Raw genomic sequence first — 25,266 nt, forward strand, 5'->3', positions numbered from 1 at the left:
GTAGTTCACAGCTGTGGACATTTCCTTTATGATTAATGAAGGAAGTTTTCTTGGAATAGAAAAGTCTATCCAGGGGATTCTTATTGGTTTAGAGTATTTATGAGCTGTTTGTAGGCATTAGGTAGAGGATGGAGGTTTGAATCCTCCACAAGGCCTAAAATACCATTTGATGAGAGAGATGCACGGCCACCAGGAAATGAGACACAAATTGTGGCATTTAATCAGCATAATGTCAGTCATATGTGGGCAATTCTTATCAAAGTTGATGCTGTTGTGAAGCGTTGTTAAGTGCATATAAATTTAGGCTGGCAATGCTACTGGCCTTGTGACAAAATTTGTCATTTTTTCATTGATGATTGTGTTCATGTGCACTTATGTGCATTGATTGGGGCAAAGGATGCAACGAATCCTTTTTTTTTCTCTGAGTCTTTAACTTTTTGGTCCGTAACTTTATTGGAAAAAACTCAAATCAAATGAAGATGTGGCTTGCTTAAGAGGGGGACTGTGACAGTTGTTTAAACAGATAGCCATGAATGATTCTTGTGCAGCTGGTGGGATTTGGAGCTCTGATTGCAACCGTAGGGGGGTATTTTTTCTATCATAGCAAGGAAAGGAAGCGCCCAATACAAGGTAATTATGCTTGAAGTTTGTGTTTTTTGAGTCACTTTGGGTTAGTGCTTAATATGTCTTCATCCTACTTCTAGGAAGTTAACCAGTCTTCTTTTGTAGGAAGTGGGGATTTTAACTTATTGACCCTTGATTTGCAAACAGCCAAGAAACCTGAGTCGGCTAGAGGATTATTGACTGACCGGAAGACAACACTTGGAGGACCTTTCAAACTAAGAAATTACAAAGGAGAAGTGGTTACAGATCAAACTTTGACTGGACATTGGACACTTATTTACTTTGGCTACACATCATGTCCTGATGATTGCCCAGAGGAACTACGAAAACTGGCAGAAGCTGTAGAGGAAATAGGTAGCTTCAGTATTGTATTCTATCTGATAGAGGAAAAGCATGGAGTACCGAAAATTGAGGATGGGTTTATCTGAAATTGATGTAGATGCTGTTTGCAATGCAGATGAGCAGACAAAACATGAAGTGGTGCCGGTTTTTGTCACGATAGACCCTAAACGTGATTCTGCTGCACAGCTTCAGGCTTACCTCTCAGGTGGTGCAACATATTCCAGTCACATTTCTGATATTTTTTACTTCATTCCAGCATGATAGAAAGCAAGCATCAATAAATGTCTGGTGCACCCTTGCTTGTCCTTGGCTATCTGTTTGCTTCATTTGACAGCATGATAGAAACCAAGCATCAATAAATGTCTGGTGCACCCTTGCTTGTCCTTGGCCATCTGTTTGCTTCATTTGACATTTAATTTGCATGCAGAGTTTCACCCGAGAATGATGGGTTTGACCGGCACCGTTGATGACATACGGCAAGTAGCTCGGGAATACAGGGTATTCTACAAGAAGGTCGAAGAGGAGGGATCTGACTACCTTGTGGACCACTCAAATTTGGTGTAAGTTCCAACCGTATTCCATCTTGTTATTCATTGTGTAATTACTCTCATTTCATGTAACTGCAATCATATAATAAACTTTTTTGAGCCATTTCTGTTTGAATTGCTTAGTATTATGGACTTAAAATTTTTGGGTTAATATATATATATATATTTTCCGGGAAAGAGATCCTTCTATTAGTCACCATTAAAAACAGACATAATGGCTGAGTACAAACTTGGTTCCACGTGGGGAGCGAGAGTCCAGAAACATAAAAAAGGGGGGAGGATGCTCTTCTGTGCTAGCTGGCCGCTCTAGGAGGAGAAGGCTTTCTCATACAATGTGGGGAGTGGGAAACAACCAAATAGGTGGTCTATGATGAAGGGTAACCACAATGCCCTTATTTTTGATGAGTTGGTTGCAATGCTCTTGCAAGAAGAGAAATCTCGGCAAAAGTGAACTAGTGTGCATGCGGGAGATCATGCATTTGCTGCCAATCAAAAAGGTAAAGTCTTTTCTCAAGGTGGCTATAAGCCAAAGGCAGAATCAGCCCAGTCTTCTGGAAAGGATGCTGAGAAGGGGGGTGATAAGCCTAAGAAGAAAGGCAAATGCAACTACTGTCGGAAGCCAAGCCATTATATCAATGAATGCAGAAAAAGGTTGGAGAAGGAAAAGAAGAAAGAGTCTGGCATGTTTGTGGCTGATGCATCAACACGAAGTGCTGAAAAGAAGGAGTCAACGAACGATGCATAGGATGATTGGGCATTCATTGTGCATTGCAGTTATGATCCTTGTGTCCATGACGTATGCATGTCAGTAACAAATCAGCATGTTTGGTATTTTGATAGTGGCGCTAGCAAGCACATTACTTCTTAGCATGATTTATTTTCCTCACTTGAGTCTCTTCCTCAAGGAGAAATAGTCATATGTGCAAGAAACTCCTCGTATCCAGTAAAAGGAATTGGTAAGGTTCTCACTGCTGCAAATGGTGGGACAATCACTCTCTCAGAGGTCTTGTTTGTGCGAGGTATCAAAAAGAACTTGCTGCCAGTCTCTACCATTGCTAGGGTAGACCTAGTGGTCAGATTTGATGATGGTAGGTGTACAGTTTATGACCGGAGTGAGGGAGACATCACTATGATATCTGGTACTTTAAGCCATGGGCTTTACAGGTTGGACATGTATGAGAGATTGGCACATAATGCTTGTTCAGTTACTACTACACATGCTATGAGTGACACGGAGCTATGGCATGCCCGCTCACTTGAATTTTGGTAGTTTATTGCGCCTTAGAGTTGCCAAAGCTTGAGGCCCCCGTCAAACATGTATGTGAGGAGTGCATTTTGGGCAAGATGCAACGGGCATCATTCCGAAAAGATGGATCAGTTAGGGTTGTCCAGAAATTACGGCTTATACATAGTGATGTATGTGGTCCCATGAGGATACCATTGATCAGGGGATATCTCTACTTTATGACTTTTATTGATGACTACTATAGGCACACGTCGGTGTATTCATTGAAGGCAAAGTCACGAGGTTTTTACATGCTTTAGACACTTTGTTTCTATGGTTGAAAATGCGTTTACTTGTAAAGTTGGCACCATTTGTACATCGAGGGGGGAGTATGTATCAAAGGAGTTTCATGTATATATGGCTGAAAGATGCATAAAACATCAGTGCACAGTGCCTTATACACACTGCCTTATATGAGAGGAAGAACAAATCTCTCATGGAGATGGCACGTTGCATACTTAAAAGGCTACGATCGCCTCCTATTTTTTGGTTGGAGGCAGTTATGTGAGCCACTTATGTGCTAAACAGATGTCCCACCAAGGCCTTGCAGAGAATTATCCCTTATGAAGCTTAGAATGGCAGGAAGCCCTCTGTGGCTCATTTGTGTGTTTTTGGTTGTCTTGCTTATGCTCTTGTGCCTGAGCAACAATGCAATAAGCTGGATGAATTGTTGGCGATAGAAATGCTCAAAAGCATTTTCAGTATAGGTACAAATCCAAGAGATGGAACTTGAAAAGGGCTCCCAAGGGTTTAGGCAGGAGTGTAGCACTCTTTTGCCGGCTGATCCAAGGGTTGGAGCAGCAAGACACTGTAACTACACTGGCTAGGTGTGAACGTCCTTGGGCACCATCGCGTGAACAATACACGCATCAACAGTGAAAATGTAACAGCCACAATGCACAAAACAACTGAATGATACATCACTGCACATGATAATCTGTAAGAGACAAGCATTGCACAGTACACCACCACTCGGGCCGAACCCCCCCCTCAATACTGAAGTATATTATTGGAGTATTTTAATCTGTTTACAAGATTCCAAGGGCTTTCCAACCAGATAATCCAATGCAAATGCAAATATGAAGACAAGTTACCCAAATAAGAGTGTGTCAGAGTAGATTGTCGAAGTCGGACTCGTCAAAATAACTTGGCCACTAGTCTCATGCAATTGGAGGAGATTGAACTGAAACTCTCATTTCGAGACCATGCGCAAACATGTGCTCTCATAAAGTACAGTGAACGTCCTTGGGCACCATCGCGTGAACAATACACGCATCAACAGTGAAAATGTAATAGCCACAATGCACAAAACAAGTGAAAGATACATCACTGCACATGATAATCTGCAAGAGACAAGCAGTGCATAGTACACCGCCACTTGGGCCGAAACCCCCCCTGAATACTGAAGTATATTATTGGAGTATTTTAATCTGTTTACAAGATTCCAACGGCTTTCCAACCAGATAATTCAAAAAAAACTGATGTAGTCTTCGACCAGAACTAGGCTTCCAATGATGAAGAAGGATTTGCTCAGACTCAATAATTTCTGATTCATCTATCGCATCTGGCTGCTGTTCATCTGAAAGATCAAACGCTTCTGGTCCAACATATGGTTTTAGCCAAGAAACATGGAAAACATCATGCATCGTCCAGCTGTTAGGCAACTTCAACTTCATGGAGACATCACTTAAACTTTTTAACTATAGGAAAGGGTCCAAAACTACGAAAAGAAAGCTTGGGACGACGTTTGTCCGCTTGTGTCAATCTCTGTTTCGTAATATGCAAATAGACCCTATCCCCTTCCTTGAAGTGGACATCTTGTCTAGACTTCTGTGCCTGTCTATGAACTGAATAATGTTTAGGCTCGGAATTGAGGGCCAAACTATATTGAGTACTAAACTCTGCGGAATTGACTTGCTGATCTTTTATGCTATCCAAGTCTTTTCGAGAGATTTTTAGCATGGTAGACTCTTGAATGGTTTGGATGCGGGTATTTCTACTAAGAGCATTTGCCATTGGGTTATGTTGACCAGTGATGTACTTGATCATTTTGCCAAATTGTTGGAAGATTGGACTCATTCTGGCCTACGGATCACTCCAGTGGGCACTTGGCATTGTCAGAAGCCACTTAAGTGCTTGGTGGTCTGTGTTGACTGTGAAAACTCGTCTATAAAGAACAGGCTTCCAATGTTTGAGTGTTGATTGCTTTTCTAGCTTGCCCTTGAAAGTCTTGGAAAGACGATAGGGAAACTTGGTAGGAGGTTTTGCCCTAGGGACCAAATTGATATGATGATCCTTAAGATGAGAGGGTGGGATACTGGGTGAGAGATCGTTCTTAAACAAAATGTATGAATGAGAAAGGAGATCTACCAATTGAGGGACTGAAGAAGAAGATGAGATAGCTGTTATCGATGAGATAGAAGATGTCTGAGCATAAACATGAATCAATGCTCCTTCTACTGTCTTGCAGATAGCTCATCGGGCGTGCAGATGAGAAATCATAGGAATGCCAAGAATGCTCCTATCCCCACGAACCATGACACGCTCAACAAAACCTTTAGAGATATTAAAAGTATCTTGGCCCCAATTGTGAATGGGTTCATACTGGTGAAACCACTGGATTCTTAAAATCATGTCACACACCAAAAGAGGAGAGACAATGAAATCTCGCTAGAATGAGGCCTTTTGAACTTGAAAAGGAAACTGCTGTGTCTTTTGAGAAATGTGGGTGCGGAGACCGGGTGTAAACGCGTCCACCTCCAAATGATAGGACACTAAGGTACAACTCATGTTGGTAGCCAACTGGGGAGAGATGGTGTCCTTAGAACTGCCCATCTCAAACAAGACTACAAACTGTCGGCCTTGCAGAGAATTATCCCTTATGAAGCTTAGAATGGCAGGAAGCCCTCTGTGGCTCATTTGTGTGTTTTTGGTTGTCTTGCTTATGCTCTTGTGCCTGAGCAACAATGCAATAAGGTGGATGAATTGTTGGCGATAGAAATGCTCAAAAGCATTTTCAGTATAGGTACAAATCCAAGAGATGGAACTTGAAAAGGGCTCCCAAGGGTTTAGGCAGGAGTGTAGCACTCTTTTGCCGGCTGATCCAAGGGTTGGAGAAGCAAGACACTATAACTACACTGGCTAGGTGTGAACGTCCTTGGGCACCATTGCGTGAACAATACACGCATCAACAGTGAAAGTGTAACAACCACAATGCACAAAACAACTGAAAGATACATCACTGCACTTGATAATATGCAAGAGACAAGCACTGCATAGTATACCACCACTCGGGCCGAACCCCCCCCTCAATACTGAAGTATATTATTGGAGTATTTTAATCTGTTTACAAGATTCCAAGGGCTTTCCAACCAGATAATCCAATGCAAATGCAAATATGAAGACAAGTTACCCAAACAAGAGTGTGTCAGAGTAGATTGTCGAAGTCGGACTCGTCAAAATAACTTGGCCACCAGTCTCATACAATTGGAGGGGATTGAACTGAAAGTGTCATTTCGAGACTATGCACAAACATGTGCTCTCATAAAGTACAGTGAACGTCCTTGGGCACCATCGCGTGAACAATACACGCATCAACAGTGAAAATGTAACAGTCACAATGCACAAAACAACTGAAAGATACATCACTGCACATGATAATCTGCAAGAGACAAGCAGTGCGTAGTACACCACCACTTGGGCCGAACCCCCCCCTCACTACTGAAGTATATTATTGGAGTATTTTTAATCTGTTTACAAGATTCCAAGGGCTTTCCAACCAGGTAACCCAAAGAAAATTGACGTAGTCTGCGACCAGAACTAGGCTTCCAACGATGAAGAAGGATTTGCTCAGACTCAATGATTTCTGATTCATCTACCGCATCTGGCTGCTGTTCATCTGAAACATCAAACGCTTCTGGTCCAACATATGGTTCTAGCCAAGAAACATGGGAAACATCATGCATCGTCCAGCTGTTAGGCAACTTCAACTTCATGGAGACATCACTTAAACTTTTTAACTATAGGAAAGGGTCCAAAACTACGGAAAGAAAGCTTGGGACGACGTTTGTCCGCTTGTTTCAATCTCTATTTCGTAATATGCAAATAGACCCTATCCCCTTCCTTAAAGTGGACATCTTGTCTAGACTTCTGTGCCTGTCTATGAACTGAATAATGTTTAGGCTTGGAATTGAGGGCCAAACTATATTGAGTACTAAACTCTGCGGAATTGACCTGCTGATCTTTTATGCTATCCAATTCTTTTCGAGAGATTTTTAGCATGGTAGACTCTTGAATGGTTTGGATGCGGGTCTTTCTACTAAGAGCATTTGCCATTGGGTTATGTTGACCAGCGATGTACTTGATCATTTTGCCAAATTGTTGGAAGATTGGGCTCGTTCTGGCCTCCGGATCACTCCACTGGGCACTTGGCATTGTCAGAAGCCACTTAAGTGCTTGGTGGTCTGTGTTGACTGTGAAAACTCGTCTATAAAGAACAGGCTTTCAATGTTTGAGTGTTGATTGCTTTTCTAGCTTGCCCTTGAAAGTCTTGGAAAGACGATAGGAAAACTTGGTAGGAGGTTTTGCCCTAGGGACCAAATTGATATGATGATCCTTAAGATGAGAGGGTGGGATACTGGGTGGGAGATCGTTCTTAAACAAAATGTATGAATGAGAAAGGAGATCTGCCAATTGAGGGACTGAAGAAGAAGATGAGATAGCTGTTATCGATGAGATAGAGGATGTCTGAGCATGAACATGAATCAATGCTACTTCTACTGTCTTGCGGATAGCTCATCGGGCGTGGAGATGAGAAATCATAGGAATGCCAAGAATGCTCCTATCCCCACGAACCATGACACGCTCAAGAAAACCTTTAGAGATATTAAAAGTATATCTTGGCCCCAATTGTGAATGGGTTCATACTGGTGAAACCACTGGATTCTTAAAATCATGTCACACCCCAAAAGAGGAGAGACAATGAAATCTCGCTAGAATGAGGCCTTTTGAACTTGAAAAGGAAACTGCTGTGTCTTTTGAGAAATGTGGGTTTGGAGACCGGGTGTAAACCCGTCCACCTCCAAATGATAGGACACTAAGGTACAAGTCATGTTGGTAGCCAACTGGGGAGAGATGGTGTCCTTAGAACTGCCCATGTCAAACAAGACTACAAACTGTCGGCCTTGCAGAGAATTATCCCTTATGAAGCTTAGAATGGCAGGAAGCCCTCAGTGGCTCATTTGTGTATTTTTGGTTGTCTTGCTTATGCTCTTGTGCCTGAGCAACAATGCAATAAGGTGGATGAATTGTTGGCGATAGAAATGCTCAAAAGCATTTTCAGTATAGGTACAAATCCAAGAGATGGAACTTGAAAAGGGCTCCCAAGGGTTTAGGCAGGAGTGTAGCACTCTTTTGCCGGCTGATCCAAGGGTTGGAGAAGCAAGACACTGTAACTACACTGGCTAGGTGTGAACGTCCTTGGGCACCATCGCGTGAACAATACACGCATCAACAGTGAAAATGTAACAGCCACAATGCACAAAACAACTGAAAGATACATCACTGCACATGATAATCTGCAAGAGACAAGCACTGCATAATACACCACCACTCGGGCCGAACGCCCCCCTCAATACTGAAGTATATTATTGGAGTATTTGAATCTGTTTACAAGATTCCAAGGGCTTTCCAACCAGATAATCCAATGCAAATGCAAATATGAAGACAAGTTACCGAAACAAGAGTGTGTCAGAGTAGATTGTCGAAGTCGGACTCGTCAAAATAACTTGGCCACCAGTCTGATACAATTGGAGGAGATTGAACTGGAACTGTCATTTCGACACCATGCACAAACATGTGCTGTCATAAAGTACAGTGAACGTCCTTGCGCACCATCGCGTGAACAATACACGCATCAACAGTGAAAATGTAACAGCCACAATGCACAAAACAAGTGAAAGATACATCACTGCACATGATAATCTGCAAGAGACAAGCAGTGCCTAGTACACCACCACTTGGGCCGAACCCCCCCTCAATACTGAAGTATATTATTGGAGTATTTTAATTTGTTTACAAGATTCCAAGGGCTTTCCAACCAGGTAATCCAAAAAAAACTGACGTAGTCTGCGACCAGAACTAGGCTTCCAATGATGAAGAAGGATTTGCTCAGACTGAATGATTTCTGATTCATCTACCGCATCTGGCTGTTGTTCATCTGAAACATCAAACGCTTCTGGTCCAACATATGGTTTTAGCCAAGAAACATGGAAAACATCATGCATCCTCCAGCTGTTAGGGAACTTCAACTTCATGGAGACATCACTTAAACTTTTTAACTATAGAAAAGGGTCCAAAACTACGGAAAGAAAGCTTGGGACGTAGTTTGTCCGCTTGTTTCAATCTCTGTTTCGTAATATGCAAATAGACCCTATCCCCTTCCTTGAAGTGGACATCTTGTCTAGACTTCTGTGCCTGTCTATGAACTGAATAATGTTTAGGCTCGGAATTGAGGGCCAAACTATATTGAGTACTGATGCTTGCTTATGCTCTTGTGCCTGAGCAACAATGCAATAAGGTGGATGAATTGTTGGCGATAGAAATGCTCAAAAGCATCTTCAATATAGGTACAAATCCAAGAGATGGAACTTGAGAAGGGCTCCCAAGGGTTTAGGCAGGAGTGTAGCACTCTTTTGCCGGCTGATCCAAGGGTTGGAGAAGCAAGACACTGTAACTACACTGGCTAGGTGTGAACGTCCTTGGGCACCATCGCGTGAACAATACACGCATCAACAGTGAAAATGTAGCAGCCACAATGCACAAAACAACTGAAAGATACATCACTGCACATGATAATCTGCAAGAGACAAGCACTGCATAGTACACCACCACTCGGGCCAAACCCCCCCCTCAATACTGAAGTATATTATTGGAGTATTTTAATCAGTTTACAAGATTCCAAGGGCTTTCCAACCAGATAATCCAAAAAAAACTGACGTATTTTCGACCAGAACTAGGCTTCCAACGATGAAGAAGGATTTGCTCAGACTCAATGATTTCTGATTCATCTACCGCATCTGGCTGCTGTTCATCTGAAACATCAAACGCTTCTGGTCCAACATATGGTTTTAGCCAAGAAACATGGAAAACATCATGCATCGTCCAGCTGTTAGGCAACTTCAACTTCATGGAGACATCACTTAAACTTTTAACTATAGGAAAGGGTCCAAAACAACGGAAAGAAAGCTTGGGACGTAGTTTGTCCGCTTGTTTCAATCTCTGTTTCGTAATATGCAAATAGACCCTATCCCCTTCCTTGAAGTGGACATCTTGTCTAGACTTCTGTGCCTGTCTATGAACTGAATAATGTTTAGGCTCGGAATTGAGGGCCAAACTATATTGAGTACTACACTCTGCGGAATTGACCTGCTGATCTTTTATGCTATCCAAGTCTTTTCGAGAGATTTTTAGCATGGTAGACTCTTGAATGGTTTGGATGCGGGTATTTCTACTAAGAGCATTTGCCATTGGGTTATGTTGACCAGCGATGTACTTGATCATTTTGCCAAATTGTTGGAAGATTGGACTTATTCTGGCCTACGGATAACTCCAGTTAGCACTTGGCATTGTCAGAAGCCACTTAAGTGCTTGGTCGTCTGTGTTGACTGTGAAAACTCGTCTATAAAGAACAGGCTTCCAATGTTTGAGTGTTGATTGCTTTTCTAGCTTGCCCTTGAAAGTCTTGGAAAGACGATAGGGAAACTTGGTAGGAGGTTTTGCCCTAGGGACCAAATTGATATGATGATCCTTAAGATGAGAGCGTGGGATACTGGGTGGGAGATCGTTCTTAAACAAAATGTATGAATGAGAAAGGAGATCTGCCAATTGAGGGACTGAAGAAGAAGATGAGATAGCTGTTATCGATGAGATAGAAGATGTCTGAGCATGAACATGAATCAATGCTCCTTCGACTGTCTTGCGGATAGTTTATCGGGTGTGGAGATGAGAAATCATAGGAATGCCAAGAATGCTCCTATCCCCACGAACCATGACACGCTCAAGAAAACCTTTAGAGATATTAAAAGTATCTTGGCCCCAATTGTGAATGGGTTCATACTGGTGAAACCACTGGATTCTTAAAATCATGTCACACCCCAAAAGAGGAGAGACAATGAAATCTCGCTAGAATGAGGCCTTTTGAACTTGAAAAGGAAACTGCTGTGTCTTTTGAGAAATGTGGGTGCGGAGACCGGGTGTAAACGCGTCCACCTCCAAATGATAGGACACTAAGGTACAACTCATGTTGGTAGCCAACTGGGGAGAGATGGTGTCCTTAGAACTGCCCATGTCAAACAAGACTACAAACTGTCGGCCTTGCAGAGAATTATCCCTTATGAAGCTTAGAATGGCAGGAAGCCCTCTGTGGCTCATTTGTGTGTTTTTGGTTGTCTTGCTTATGCTCTTGTGCCTGAGCAACAATGCAATAAGGTGGATGAATTAGTGGCGATAGAAATGATCAAAAGCATTTTCAATATAGATACAAATCCAAGAGATGGAACTTGAAAAGGGCTCCCAAGGGTTTAGGCAGGAGTGTAGCACTCTTTTGCCGGCTGATCCAAGGGTTGGAGAAGCAAGACACTGTAACTACACTGGCTAGGTGTGAACGTCCTTGGGCACCATCGCGTGAACAATACACGCATCAACAGTGAAAATGTAACAGCCACAATGCACAAAACAACTGAAAGATACATCACTGCACATGATAATCTGCAAGAGACAAGCACTGCATAGTACACCACCACTCGGGCTGAACCCCCCCCTCAATACTGAAGTATATTATTGGAGTATTTTAATCTGTTTACAAGATTCCAAGGGCTTTCCAACCAGATAATCCAATGCAAATGCAAATATGAAGACAAGTTACCGAAACAAGAGTGTGTCAGAGTAGATTGTCGAAGTCGGACTCGTCAAAATAACTTGGCCACCAGTCTCATACAATTTTAGGCGATTGAATTGAAACTGTCATTTCGAGACCATGCACAAACATGTGCTCTCATAAAGTACAGTGAACGTCCTTGGGCACCATCGCATGAACAATACACGCATCAACAGTGAAAATGTAACAGCCACAATGCACAAAACAAGTGAAAGATACATCACTGCACATGATAATCTGCAAGAGACAAGCAGTGCATAGTACACCACCACTTGGGCCGAACCCCCCCCCCCCCCCTCAATACTGAAGTATATTATTGGAGTATTTTAATCAGTTTACAAGATTCCAAGGGCTTTCCAACCAGATAATCCCAAAAAAACTGACGTAGTTTCGACCAGAACTAGGCTTCCAACGATGAAGAAGGATTTGCTCAGACTCAATGATTTCTGATTCATCTACCGCATCTGGCTGCTGTTCATTTGAAACATCAAACGCTTCTGGTCCAACATATGGTTTTAGCCAAGAAACATGGAAAACATCATCCATCGTCCAGCTGTTAGGCAACTTCAACTTCATGGAGACATCACTTAAACTTTTTAACTATAGGAAAGGGTCCAAAACTACGGAAAGAAAGCTTGGGACGTAGTTTGTCCGCTTGTTTCAATCTCTGTTTCGTAATATGCAAATAGACCCTATCCCCTTCCTTGAAGTGGACATCTTGTCTAGACTTCTGTGCCTGTCTATGAACTGAATAATGTTTGGGCTCGGAATTGAGGGCCAAACTATATTGAGTACTACACTCTGCGGAATTGACCTGCTGATCTTTTATGCTATCCAAGTCTTTTCGAGAGATTTTTAGCATGGTAGACTCTTGAATGGTTTGGATGCGGGTATTTCTACTAAGAGCATTTGCCATTGGGTTATGTTGACCAGCGATGTACTTGATCATTTTGCCAAATTGTTGGAAGGTTGGACTCATTCGGGCCTACGGATAACTCCACTGGGCACTTGGCATTGTCAGAAGCCACTTAAGTGCTTGGTGGTCTGTGTTGACTGTGAAAACTCGTCTATAAAGAACAGGCTTCCAATGTTTGAGTGTTGATTGCTTTTCTAGCTTGCCCTTGAAAGTCTTGGAAAGACGATAGGGAAACTTGGTAGGAGGTTTTGCCCTAGGGACCAAATTGATATGATGATCCTTAAGATGAGAGGGTGGGATACCGGGTGGGAGATCGTTCTTAAACAAAATGTATGAATGAGAAAGGAGATCTGCCAATTGAGGGACTGAAGAAGAAGATGAGATAGCTGTTATCGATGAGATAGAAGATGTCTGAGCATGAACATGAATCAATGCTCCTTCTACTGTCTTGCGGATAGCTCATCGGGCGTGGAGATGAGAAATCATAGGAATGCCAAGAATGCTCCTATCCCCACGAACCATGACATGCTCTAGAAAATCTTTAGAGATATTAAAAGTATCTTGGTCCCAATTATGAATGGGTTCATACTGGTGAAACCACTGGATTCTTAAAATCGTGTCACACCCCAAAAGAGGAGAGACAACGAAATCTCGCTAGAATGAGGCCTTTTGAACTTGAAAAGGAAACTCCTGTGTCTTTTGAGAAATGTGGGTGCGGAGACCGGGTGTAAACCCGTCCACCTCCAAATGATAGGACACTAAGGTACAACTCATGTTGGTAGCCAACTGGGGAGAGATGGTGTCCTTAGAACTGCCCATGTCAAACAAGACTACAAACTGTCGGCCTTGCAGAGAATTATCCCTTATGAAGCTTAGAATGGCAGGAAGCCCTCTATGGCTCATTTGTGTGTTTTTGGTTGTCTTGCTTATGCTCTTGTGCCTGAGCAACAATGCAATAAGGTGGATGAATTGTTGGCGATAGAAATGCTGACATGTTGCTCACTGGTCCGAACAAGATGCATATTGTTGATTTTAATGTTGAATTAAATTTAACTTTTGAGATGTCAGATTTGGGCCTACTTCATCATTAATTGGGCATTCAATTTAAGCAATGTGATGGAGGTATTGTTTCATGTCACAGACAAAGTACATTGAGGCATTACTACATAGATTCAGTCATGATGAGAATATTTGATAAGTTGCTCAGATTGCACATTGACTTTGCATTCCCTACGAAGCCAGTTTCTTGATCCATTGGAAGCTGCGTGAACAATACACGCATCAACAGTGAAAATGTAACAGCCACAATGCACAAAACAACTGAAAGATACATCACTGCACATGATAATCTGCAAGAGACAAGCACTGCATAGTACACCACCACTTGGGCCGAAACCCCCCCTCAATACTGAAGTATATTATTGGAGTATTTTAATCTGTTTACAAGATTCCAAGGGCTTTCCAACCAGATAATCCAATGCAAATGCAAATATGAAGACAAGTTACCCAAACAAGAGTGTGTCAGAGTAGATTGTCGAAGTCGGACTCGTCAAAATAACTTGGCCACCAGTCTCATACAATTGGAGGGGATTGAACTGAAACTGTCATTTCGAGGCCATGCACAAACATGTGCTCTTTTAAAGTACAGTGAACGTCCTTGGGCACCATCGCGTGAACAATACTCGCATCAACAGTGAAAATGTAATAGCCGCAATGCACAAAACAACTGAAAGATACATCACTGCACATGATAATCTGCCCCTTAAGTGCTTGGTGGTCTGTGTTGACTGTGAAAACTCGTCTTTAAAGAACAGGCTTCCAATGTTTGAGTAAGAGCTGAACTGCATTGGCGGTAGCAAGCAGATCTGGAGGAGTGGGAGATACTGTGGCAACTGTGGCAGAAGGCTCTTTGGAGGCTTACTCCGCTTGCCATTTTTGGCAATCCTTACCATGCCCAATGGTATAATAGTAAAAACATCGATTTTCTAAGTGATACTTCCTTTGCTCCTCTGGAGGAAGATAGCCGTTAGGGATGCCTTCTTGAGCCTTTTCCTCAAGGGTTTTCTTAGGCTTGGATTCCTTATCTCCTGAACTAGAGCTAGAACTGTTGTTTGTCTTAGTGTCTTTAGAAGACGAATTACCCTTTCTTGGCTGGGGCTTGGTAGTAGACTGCAGTTGTTTTGGCTTGCCTTCGTTCATCCTCATTTCTTCATTTTGAGCAAGAGTCAAAGCCCGATCATTTCTTGGGTTCAAAAGTTACGAATTGTGAACCGGATGTTAGGTACTAATCCACGAATGAAATGATCTATCTTGGCCTGCTCAGATAATCCTAACTGTTGTGCTAAAGTGATAACCTTATCGGAAAACTGAAGCACGGGTGACTCGTTCTGTTTGAGTCCATAGAACTCATGTGCCAGGTTGGTCAAATATAGGGGAGGAAGAAATCTAGTCTTTAGGTCATGGACAAAGGTATCCAAGCGAAAAGCTGTGACACCTGTGAGTTGGTATGTATAGATACTAGACCAATGCTGCCACCAAGTGATTGTCTCACCCGTAAGGTGGGGAGCCGCTATGTGGTCTCTATCCTGAGGATCTGTTAGCTTTGCCAAAGGAAAATATGCATTAAACTAATGAATAAATTGATTGACAGCTAAATGATCACACTTACCATCATACTTACTAAAATTTGGTTGAGTTTGGGTGACATTTGTTGATGTCGCGGGATTCTGGCTGGTGGCACCTATGGGTGGGGAAACTGAAGAGAGGGTGTGCTGAAATTTCAGATGCATGGCCTCTTCCCGTCATGTAATCACATGCACATATAATAACATCCAGATGCAATAACATCCACGTGTAATAACATTTGGATGAAGAGATTATGTATAGGGAGGGTGGGACAAGGAGAGAGAGGGAGGGAGGGAGGGAGGGAGAGGGAGGGTGAGAGAAGGAGAGAGAGGGAGGGTGGGAGAGTGAAAGGGAGGGAAGAGGGTGGGAGAAGGAGAGAGAGGGTAGTAAGGGATGGGCGGTGGTGGGACAAGGAGAGAGAGAGATAGAGAGGGAAGAGGGTGGGAGAAGGAGAGAAGGGAGAGTGGGAGAGCAAAAGGGAGGGAGAGAGAGGAGAGAGAGGGAGGGTGGGAGAGAAAAAGGAGAAAGAGGGAGGGTGGAAGAGAGAGGTGAGAGAGGGAGAGAGGGAGAGAGGAGAGAGAGATAAGGTGGGAGAAGGACACTCGCTCTCAATCAAGCTCTCATGGGTGCTCTCGAGTGGCGAGTTCAGTTTGACGCTGGTCTTCTTCAAGCCTGCGTTGGGCTTCCTGATAGTCCCGTCTATGTATTTTATCTTGTTTTCTTGCTTCTGCTTCAGCTTTTTCTTCTTGCCGTCTAGCCTCATTCTCTCGTCTTTTAGATGAAGTAAGGGGCAGCTGGTGGAGTGGGTTTTGCTGTGGTTGCCTCCAGGAGTTGGAGACGCTCCATGAGAAGCCCAACGAAACGGTTTGTACATAAAAGAGTCTTGGCTACTATAATCAATAGAGAGATAAACCCTACTGCAAATACCATGAGTGCGCAGAAATCAAGCCCAAGACTCAGTTCCACAACCGAAGATACGAATGGATATTTCACTATATCCAGGCACATGGTATAGTGGCCATTAACGAGTTCCAGTTGGGGCAACAACTCCTCGTCGATCTGTTGACACTCGCTCTCGATCGAGCTCTCATCGGTGCTCTCGAGTGACGAGTTCAGTTTGACGCTGGTCTTCTTCAAGCCTGCGTTGGTTCTGTGCTCGGAGTAGAGCTATGGTACCTGTTGTGGGAGGAAGAGCATCGTCTTCTTGCTGGTGTGTACTCTTCTCTGTAGACATGTTACTGAAGTTGGTGGTTGTGCCAGAGCGAAGTATGACTATCCAAGGATGCTTTCACTCTAGGATGCGGTGTGTGTGGACAAGCTGAATCTAATACCAATGTAACATGTAGCGGAATTATGCGCAGATGAAGGATCCTATCACACAGAGTCTCACACTACCTTCTTTATCCTGAGTTTCTTGAGTCTTTAGCAATCCCCTTTATCACTTCACAATTTAAGAGATGAGAGGGAGAGAGAGAGATTCGTACACCTTATTGAGTCCCAAATTACCCATTGAAGGCGCCCCTCCCCATGGCTAGGAGTATTTGCTTTTATTACTTTGAAGAGAATGACTGTATGACTAACTTTGGATTGTAGATAGCCAAACACAAGACCTTTGAAAGACCAAGAGAATGACTGTATGACTAACTTTGGATTGTAGATAGCCAAACACAAGACCTTTGAAAGACCAAGAGTCGGGCTGAACTGTACCCGGCTGTAGAAGCACCAATGATGACCGATCTCAATGCCGATGCACTCTTCCAATGGAATGTAGGAAGGCTGCAAACTGAGGCTGAGAGAGGGGCTGCTTTGGGACTGTTCTAGGCTGAGTTTATGCACTATGAATGAATGAACAAGTTGCGTTTACCTCATAGTGACAGGGGGACGGAGGGATGCCCACGTGGGACGTGGGAACGCCGTCCCGAGCAGAGAGACCTGCACACCGGGCTGGGGACGGCCAGGGGGACGGGACGACGGGGACGGAGGGGACGGGCGTTCCCCCCTGTGGGAACGGGACGTTGTCTGCAGGGGACGGGGACGGCTGCAACAGCTAAATCTTCAGGCATTTTTTTTCAAATAAACGGCTACTAGCCGTTAACACTGGCCATTTGAGAGAGAGAGAGAGAGAGAGAGCAACACAACTATATAATGGGCTTGGAGCCACTCCTCTTCTACTCAAGCCTTCCAAGACTTGAGTTCCTCTCCAAGATCTCCCTCTCCTACTCAAGCTTTCCTCTCCACTATCTCCCTCTCCTACTCCACGGTCCATCACCCTCTCCTACTCACTACACCGTCCCCACCCCCCCGTCCCCTACCTTTAGCCGTCCCCGTCCCCGTCCCCGTCCCCGTTCCTGTCCCCCGTCCCCGTCCCCGTTCCCGTCCCCCGTCCCCGTCCCCGTCCCTTAGTAACTATGGTTTACCGTCACGGAGATGGCTGTAGCAAACAATGTGATGTATGAATGCTGAAAACTGCTCAAATTCTGAAAACACAAGGATTGAAGCGCCTTCTTCCTCTCACTGAATTCGGGCTGCTGCATTTTGATGATGTATGCTTCTAGATGCTCAAGCGATGATGCTCCCACTGGTGTGGACTGAATTGCTTCTGAGATGATGAGATAATGTGATATATGCTATTTTTATGCACAAGTGGCTGGTTGGCTGGCTGTAAAGCTGGCCGACTGTAGCATTTTATGCTACACGACTTGCTCAATATAAGAAATGCTGAGAATAATTATAATAATGCTAAAATAATGTGGAAATAATGCTAGAAAATATGGAATAAATCTGAATTTTATTCTAGTGCTTCTGCAATGATGTATATGCATCTAGGATGAATCCATGCAAATGCAGATTGCTTTCTAACGGAAACCCTAAGGTTTCTACTGAGTTTACATGCATGAATGATTCTCTCCAAGTGGGTTAAGGGACTTGATTGACTTACTGACACTCTAAGGCTGAGGAATGACCTATGTAGCTCGTGCCTGACATAACTGAGGATTACAATGGCGCCACGACATATGACAATATCAAATCCTAAAGGGTTCTACTGTTGTACAATGGAGCACTGATGATGAGCCATCTTGTCACCATGCACTATAGTGCAGAGTGCATGTGACACCTCCACTGCCGCTTCGGCTCTTGCTCGGGTGGCCTGGATTCCATTCCTTCGCATATGCATAGCCTCTTCGGAGACAATGCCGCAGGCCATATCTCTTCCTTGCCTCCGAGGAGCTCCAATTCTGCAGAGAGCAGAGTACTCTGGTGTCACCATTTGGCCACCCGAATGGTTCACTCTTGCTTTCACACTATGTACATATTGGATTAGTGTCCATGGCTTATGGAATATGCCTATGCAGGTGATTTTCAAGTGTCAAAAATCACCTGCATAGGCATATTCCATAAGCCATGGACACTAATCCAATATGTACATAGTGTGAAAGCAAGAGTGAACCCGACGTGTCAATCACCTGCATAGGCATATTCCATAAGCCATGGACACTAATCCAATATGTACATAGTGTGAAAGCAAGAGTGAACCATTCGGGTGGCCAAATGGTGACATTTCTCCCTGCTTCTAAACAGTTGTCCGCAACTGAAATGCATCCAAATATGTCTGAAGCACATGCGGGCAATCTTTGAAGAACTCTTCATCTACCCATTTAGCATCAATGGGAAGATAGTTCTTAAACTTCACAAGGTAACGCCTCACAACTTTGCCTGCAGCAAGCTTGCGTTCCTTGTGATACACAATCTGCTCTGGCTGCAAGATCTCCTCAAGCTCATCCACTTCTGGTGGATCCTCAATGACCATTTCACTGGGCTCCGGCCCTACATACTTGCGAAGAAGACTCACATGAAAAGCATTGTGTATGTGCCAATGACTAGGTAATGCCAATCTGAAAGCCACTTCATTGATTTACATCGACATACCATTGTTTTCTAAATGCTGAATTTCATATGCATTGGCATGGAGGATTTGGCAATGGATGCCCGTGAAACTATGTATTGAATTTCTCCAATAGTAATACAATTTACTCAAGGGAGGGGTCGGCCGTTCCGGCTCATTGTGTGCCTCTTGTCAATTCAGCAATTTACTTCTTGTATTTGAGCAAGTGTCCTTCAAATCTTAGTGTATTTAAGTGTATTGATTAGCATTGTGTTCAACCAAGTTACATATTAATGAAATGGGAACGCACTCACTTATAAATATTGGCTAAGTCCTAAGGGCTATTTGAGCCTAGATTGGGTAATACTTACCACCTGTTCACATGCCACACAACCATGTCAGCAGACAGTTTCACATGCACGGTTCACGGACGGGCGTCCCCTTACCCGGAACTACACATAGGTCATGCAGGCATGAAACAGCATGCAATTTCATTTGCAGGCAAGCACATAAAGATGCTATGCAATGCAGCATTGGCATGAGCAATTTCCGTTCATGAAACCATATAAGACGAGGCGTTTCCAGGCAAGTATACGCAATACCAGACCCAGTGGAAAGCCAATCCTCCAGGCGTTTCCGGGCATGTACACAAAGGCACAAGTCCCAGCGGAAAGCCAAGTCCTCCAGGCGTTTCCGGGCATGTACACATAGGCACAAGTCCCAGCGGAAAGCCAAGTCCTCCAGATATTCCGGGCATGATAACATCAAGTCCCAGCGGAATATCATATCCAACTATACAGCATGACACGTGTCAATCACCTGCATAGGCATATTCCATAAGCCATGGACACTAATCCAATATGTACATAGTGTGAAAGCAAGAGTGAACCATTCGGACCACCTTACCATAAACAATCTCAAATGGGGCCTTTCCCGTAGATGCATGCACTGTGTTGTTGTATGCAAATTCCACAAGCGGTAAGTACTTCTCCCAAGAAGACTTCTGATCCGCCACATAACATTTCAAGAGATCCAACACGGCTGAATTTGCAGGCTCACTTTACCCATCCGTTTGAGGGTGATAAGCTGATGAGAAGTCCAATTTGGTGCCCATATTATCAAATAAGGCCCGCCAAAAGAGACTTGTAGTCCTGGGATCCCATAATGGACTTCGGCATTCCATGATGTTTGAACACTTGTGCAAGATATATTTTAACCATATGCTCAGCTTTGATGGTCTTTTTGACCGGCAAGAAATGAGCTTGCTTGCTAAACTTGTCCACAATTGTCCAAATTGCATCATTACCCTGTTGGGTACGTGGCAAGTCCATAATGAAATCCATTGTAATACTTTCCCATGGCTGTGTGGGAATAGGCAATGGCTGAAGCAAACCTGGTGCCTTTTGCCTATCAAATTTGACCTTTTGACAGGTGATACATGCACGTACATGTGCCTCTATGTCCTTCCGCATACCTGGCCAAAAGAAATACCGCTCAATCATGTGCGTAGTAGGCATTATGGCTCTATGACCAGCATATGGAGGAGCATGGCACTCATCCAAAACCTTTTGCCTCATGTCAGACACCGCACATAGGCAATTATCTTTCATGAGATAACCCTCTTTGATCACATATGAGGCATGTGCATGACCAGCCATCAAATCAGCCCAAATAGTGGCAAAATCAGCATCCGTATGATACAAATCACGCATGGTAGACAAGTCCCCATGAGAGGCAACCGAGATAGCTGCTACATACGGCTTACGTGACAATGCATCGGCCACTACATTCTTCTTTCCCGGGGTGTGCAAGATCTGAAAATGAAACATAGAGAGGAAATTGGCCATCCTCATATGCTTCTCTGACAATTTAGTTTGAGTAAGAAAATACCTCAAACTCTGGTGATCTGTCTTCACAGTGAAATCAGCCCCAAGAAGGTAATGTTTCCATATAGTAAGTGCATGAATTACAGCCAAGAGCTCTTTCTCATAAATGCCAAGAGATAGCTCTGCATCATGCAATCTACGACTTTCATAAGCCACGGCATGTCCCTCTTGATTAAGGACAGTCCCTATGCAATTTCCAGATGCATCACATTCCACACAAAAAGGCTTTTGCAAATCCGGAACGATCAACACTGGACCATGAGTAGTTGCATCTTTCAATTTGAGGAATGCATCTCTCTCTACATTGGTCCATTTGAACACGGCCTTCTTCTTTGTCAAATCATGCAAAGGAGAAGCAATCCATGCAAAGTGCCGAATGAACCTACGGTAGTAAGAGCATAATCCAAGAAAACTACGGATCTCATGCACTGAACTCAATTCGGGCCAATTCCGAATTGCATCAATCTTTGCAGGATCCATCCGCACTCCATCTTTGGACACAATATGCCCAAGATAATGTATCTCTGACAAGAAGAACTCACTCTTCTTTGCATTTATGAAGAGTTTATGCTTATGGAGCTCTTCAAAAACAATAGCCAAATGAGCTTTATGCTCTTCTTCGGTCTTCGAGAAGACTAGTATGTCATCAAAGAAGACACCTGTAAATTTCCTGTACCCACGGAATATGCGATCCATCATTCTATTGAATGTAGCCGGGGCATTTGTAAGACCAAAAGGCATAACAAGATACTCATAAAGCCCAAATGCTGTCCTGAAAGCAGTTTTGTGTACATTCTCAGGCACTACACGCACTTGATGATATCCACTCTTGAGATCAATTTGGCTAAAGCATGCCGATCCATCCAACTTGTCAAGGATGTCGTCTATGCGTGGAATCAGAAACCTATTCTTGATGGTAAGCTTATTCAAAGCTCTATAATCCACACACATACGAAAGGATCCATCCTTCTTTTGAACTAAGAGGACGGGTGAACAATATGGGGAAGAGCTTGGCTGAACCAAACCCTTCTCAAGAAGCTCATTTACTTGCTTCATGATCTCCTCTTTTTGGGATGCACTTACACGATAGGCTGGCCTATTAGGCGGTGAGCTACCCGGCACAAGATCAATGCGACGATCTTCCGATCGTACAGGTGGTAACTCATTTGGTAACTCATTAGCAAAACAATCATTGTGCTCTTGCAAAAATTTCAGCCTATCATTACTAAGAGTGTTTACATGTACATTATTTTTCTCAACATGATCTCGTACAAAAATCAAGTACGCAAAAACACTCTTTTTCATTACTTTCTTAATTTGTACATGAGATACAAGGGGAATGGTATCACCCTCTTCACCAGTATCAATTACATGTTCTCGGCCTTTATGCATGAAGGTGATCCTGTTAGTCTTGTAAGCCTTGCACGGATCAATACGTGTATGCCAAGGCTTTCCAAGCAATACATCACAGCCATTCAAAGGCGCCACAAGAAAATCCTCATGATCCACATAGCCTTGAATGTGTATGCGCAACTTGCCAAAAATAGGCATGACCTGCACTTCTCTACCAACAAAGGCAGCCCCTGCTTCAATTTGAGGACCCATGTCCTCCACTTCAATACCCAAAGCAGCTGCCATCTGAGTGGATATGAAATTCTCCGATGCACAATCATCAAACATGAACAAAGCGGGCTGATTCTTGAGTTGTCCCGAAGCTTTGCATACAACCCTATCTTTGCTATCATGTGAAATGTTGCCTTGCACATCCGGAACCATATGCACATTAGGCTTCGGTACATTAGCATTTTCAGCTTTGTTTTTCTTATTTGGGCATGCTCTTGCCATGTGCTCAGTGCTGCCACAAGTAAAAGCATTTGCCTTCATGCATATATTGCTCCTTTTTCTCAGCACTAAGACCAAAGTTTGCCGGCTTATAAGAGCGCTTTTTAGCAAACTTATTTTCAGCTTTTGGACCTAATTTGGCTTGATTTTGGTCCCTTTTAGGTGGCTGTCCATCATTTTTCAGGTTTTGGACAGCCCTCTCTTTGCCTTGAAATGAGGGTTTAGCCTTATTGGATCGACTCAATTTGAGTTCCAATTGCTCGGTGGCGGTGGCGGTGGCGGCTGCGATTAATTGGTGTAAGGTATGACCAGGATAGATTTGTAATCCCGCTTTGTACACGGGTTGCAATCCCGATTGAAACCTTCTCTTCCTTTCCGCCTCGGTGACATGCATAAATGGAGAGACCTCCAAAAGCACTTTCCAAAACTTTTGTACATATGCATTTACCGATTCCCCCTCATTTTGCTTTACCCAATCTCACTTCATTGTTAGCTCATTCAATGCATTGGGAGGCAAGAATTGAGCATAGAACCTCTCCTTGAACTCTTTCCATGATCTAACAGGATTCGGTGAGAGCTTCTCCGTGAGCCACTAATGGGCAGCAGTGCCTTTCATGAACATGCTTACATGCCGGATCATGGATTTCTGAGTGAAATCCTCATCACTGAAAGCAATATCAAACTGGGCAATAAAAGCAAGTGTCTTTGATGCATCATATTCTCCATGATATGTGTCAAACTTCACAGATTTGTCTCCGGCTTTGAAGTCACGAGACTTTGATGCATGTGTGTGCATCTCAACATGTTTTCCCTCATGTTTGTCCATTGGGACAGCTCCTGTGACTGGCATCATTTTTGGACCAAAAGGTGATGCATAAGGCATAGATACATGTGCCCTGTAAGCATGAGGCATGGCTGGCCCCTCAACATGCATTGATACATTTTCAGCCATAACTTCTCCCTCACGAGCACACTCGAAGGCATGAGTGGCATGAGAGATACGCGGAATACCTGCACCAACAGAAAATTGCAGCCCATGTTGCATGTGTTGTGCATGTACATTTTCAGCCGGCAATGGCATTTGACATACATTTTGACCACTGCCATAAACATTGTATCCTTCACGGGCTACATGAGGTATTCCTGCATGGCGTGAAGTCACTGATTGTTCCTCTCCCATCGCATGGAGATTCATCCTCTTAGACATAAGTTCTTGTTCGGGCACTTGTCGGGATTCCAAGACATGTGGGATGGTTGCCTTTTCTGCATAGGCATCCTCGGTACGAGCCAAGTATGCACGTGCTGCATCCCTCGGTTGCATGTACAACTCTTGAGCAATCATTGCCATTGCATGATCCATATAAGATTCAGCTTTCTTGGCGTTCAAACGGTCATGTACCAATGGATCCTCGCGGCGATAGAGATTCAATTCTTCTTGTTGTGCATGGAGAAGAGCCTGCATATGAGTAAGTTCAGCCCTCAAGACTATGGACTCTTCTTCTTGCATCTTCTCTTTGCCACGGGACGGCTATCCCACATATTCAGGTTCCCTATTGTGCACCACATGAGTTTGCTCATCCTGTAAAGCATTGGAGGCATGCATTTCATTGTCCCTGCCTCTTGTATTAGCATCTCCAACATTCATTGTATGGCTGTCCATAATGTTCTAAGTGTAGAGATAGCTAGTGTTCACGGTGATCGTCTCTCACGATAGAAGTGAAAGAGAACCGTATGCTCTGATACCAATGTAACTTGGTTGAACACAATGCTAATCAATACACTTAAATACACTAAGATTTGAAGGACACTTGCTCAAATACAAGAAGTAAATTGCTGAATTAACAAGAGGCACACAATGAACCGGAACGGCCGACCCCTCCCTTGAGTAAATTGTATTACTATTGGAGAAATTCAATACATAGTTTCACGGGCATCCATTGCCAAATCCTCCATGCCAATGCATATGAAATTCAGCATTTAGAAAACAATGGTATGTCGATGTAGATCACCAAGAAGCTGCCTTGATGCCCGGCCCGACTTCAGTGCCCATATTCTCTACCATTGGCTCTATGTTCTACCAAGCAAGGTAGCAACATCTTCAAGAGCACATAGGACAAGAGAAATACTACACAGGGCGGCTAAACAAGGAGTCCTGCCCTTCTACTGAGTAAGTAATGACAATACATTGTCCAATTACCTTACCAGTCTTCATAGAAGTTGTTGCAAGCGGAAGCCTTCGCGTTGGAAGCTTTAGAAGTGTTCATATCTTCGATTTGCCGCAATCCTTCGCGACAAAAGTCTTCAAGAGGATGAAGGGAACCCTGGGAAAGCTTCCCCTATGGTTCAACTTGAGAAAGGAAGGCTGAAATTAGGGTTTTCA

The 25,266-nt window shown here is 43.6% G+C and overlaps 1 protein-coding gene across 2 annotated transcripts in view; it reads left to right on the top strand.

Moving 5' to 3' along the window:
* LOC147638740 (cytochrome c oxidase assembly factor HCC1-like) overlaps positions 1-25,266 on the top strand; it is a 130,695-nt gene that overhangs the window by 91,397 nt on the left and 14,032 nt on the right. For both annotated transcript variants that reach the window (XM_086798707.1, XM_086798708.1), the window contains 4 exons: positions 549-630; positions 772-978; positions 1,082-1,171; positions 1,394-1,526. In XM_086798707.1, the coding sequence (XP_086654833.1) occupies positions 549-630; positions 772-978; positions 1,082-1,171; positions 1,394-1,526 (512 nt within the window). The remainder of the gene's footprint in view (positions 1-548; positions 631-771; positions 979-1,081; positions 1,172-1,393; positions 1,527-25,266) is intronic.

This window comes from Cibotium barometz, chromosome 5 (genome assembly GCF_041138505.1).
Source record: "Cibotium barometz isolate CiBa-2024 chromosome 5, ASM4113850v1, whole genome shotgun sequence".
NCBI lineage: Eukaryota > Viridiplantae > Streptophyta > Polypodiopsida > Cyatheales > Cibotiaceae > Cibotium > Cibotium barometz.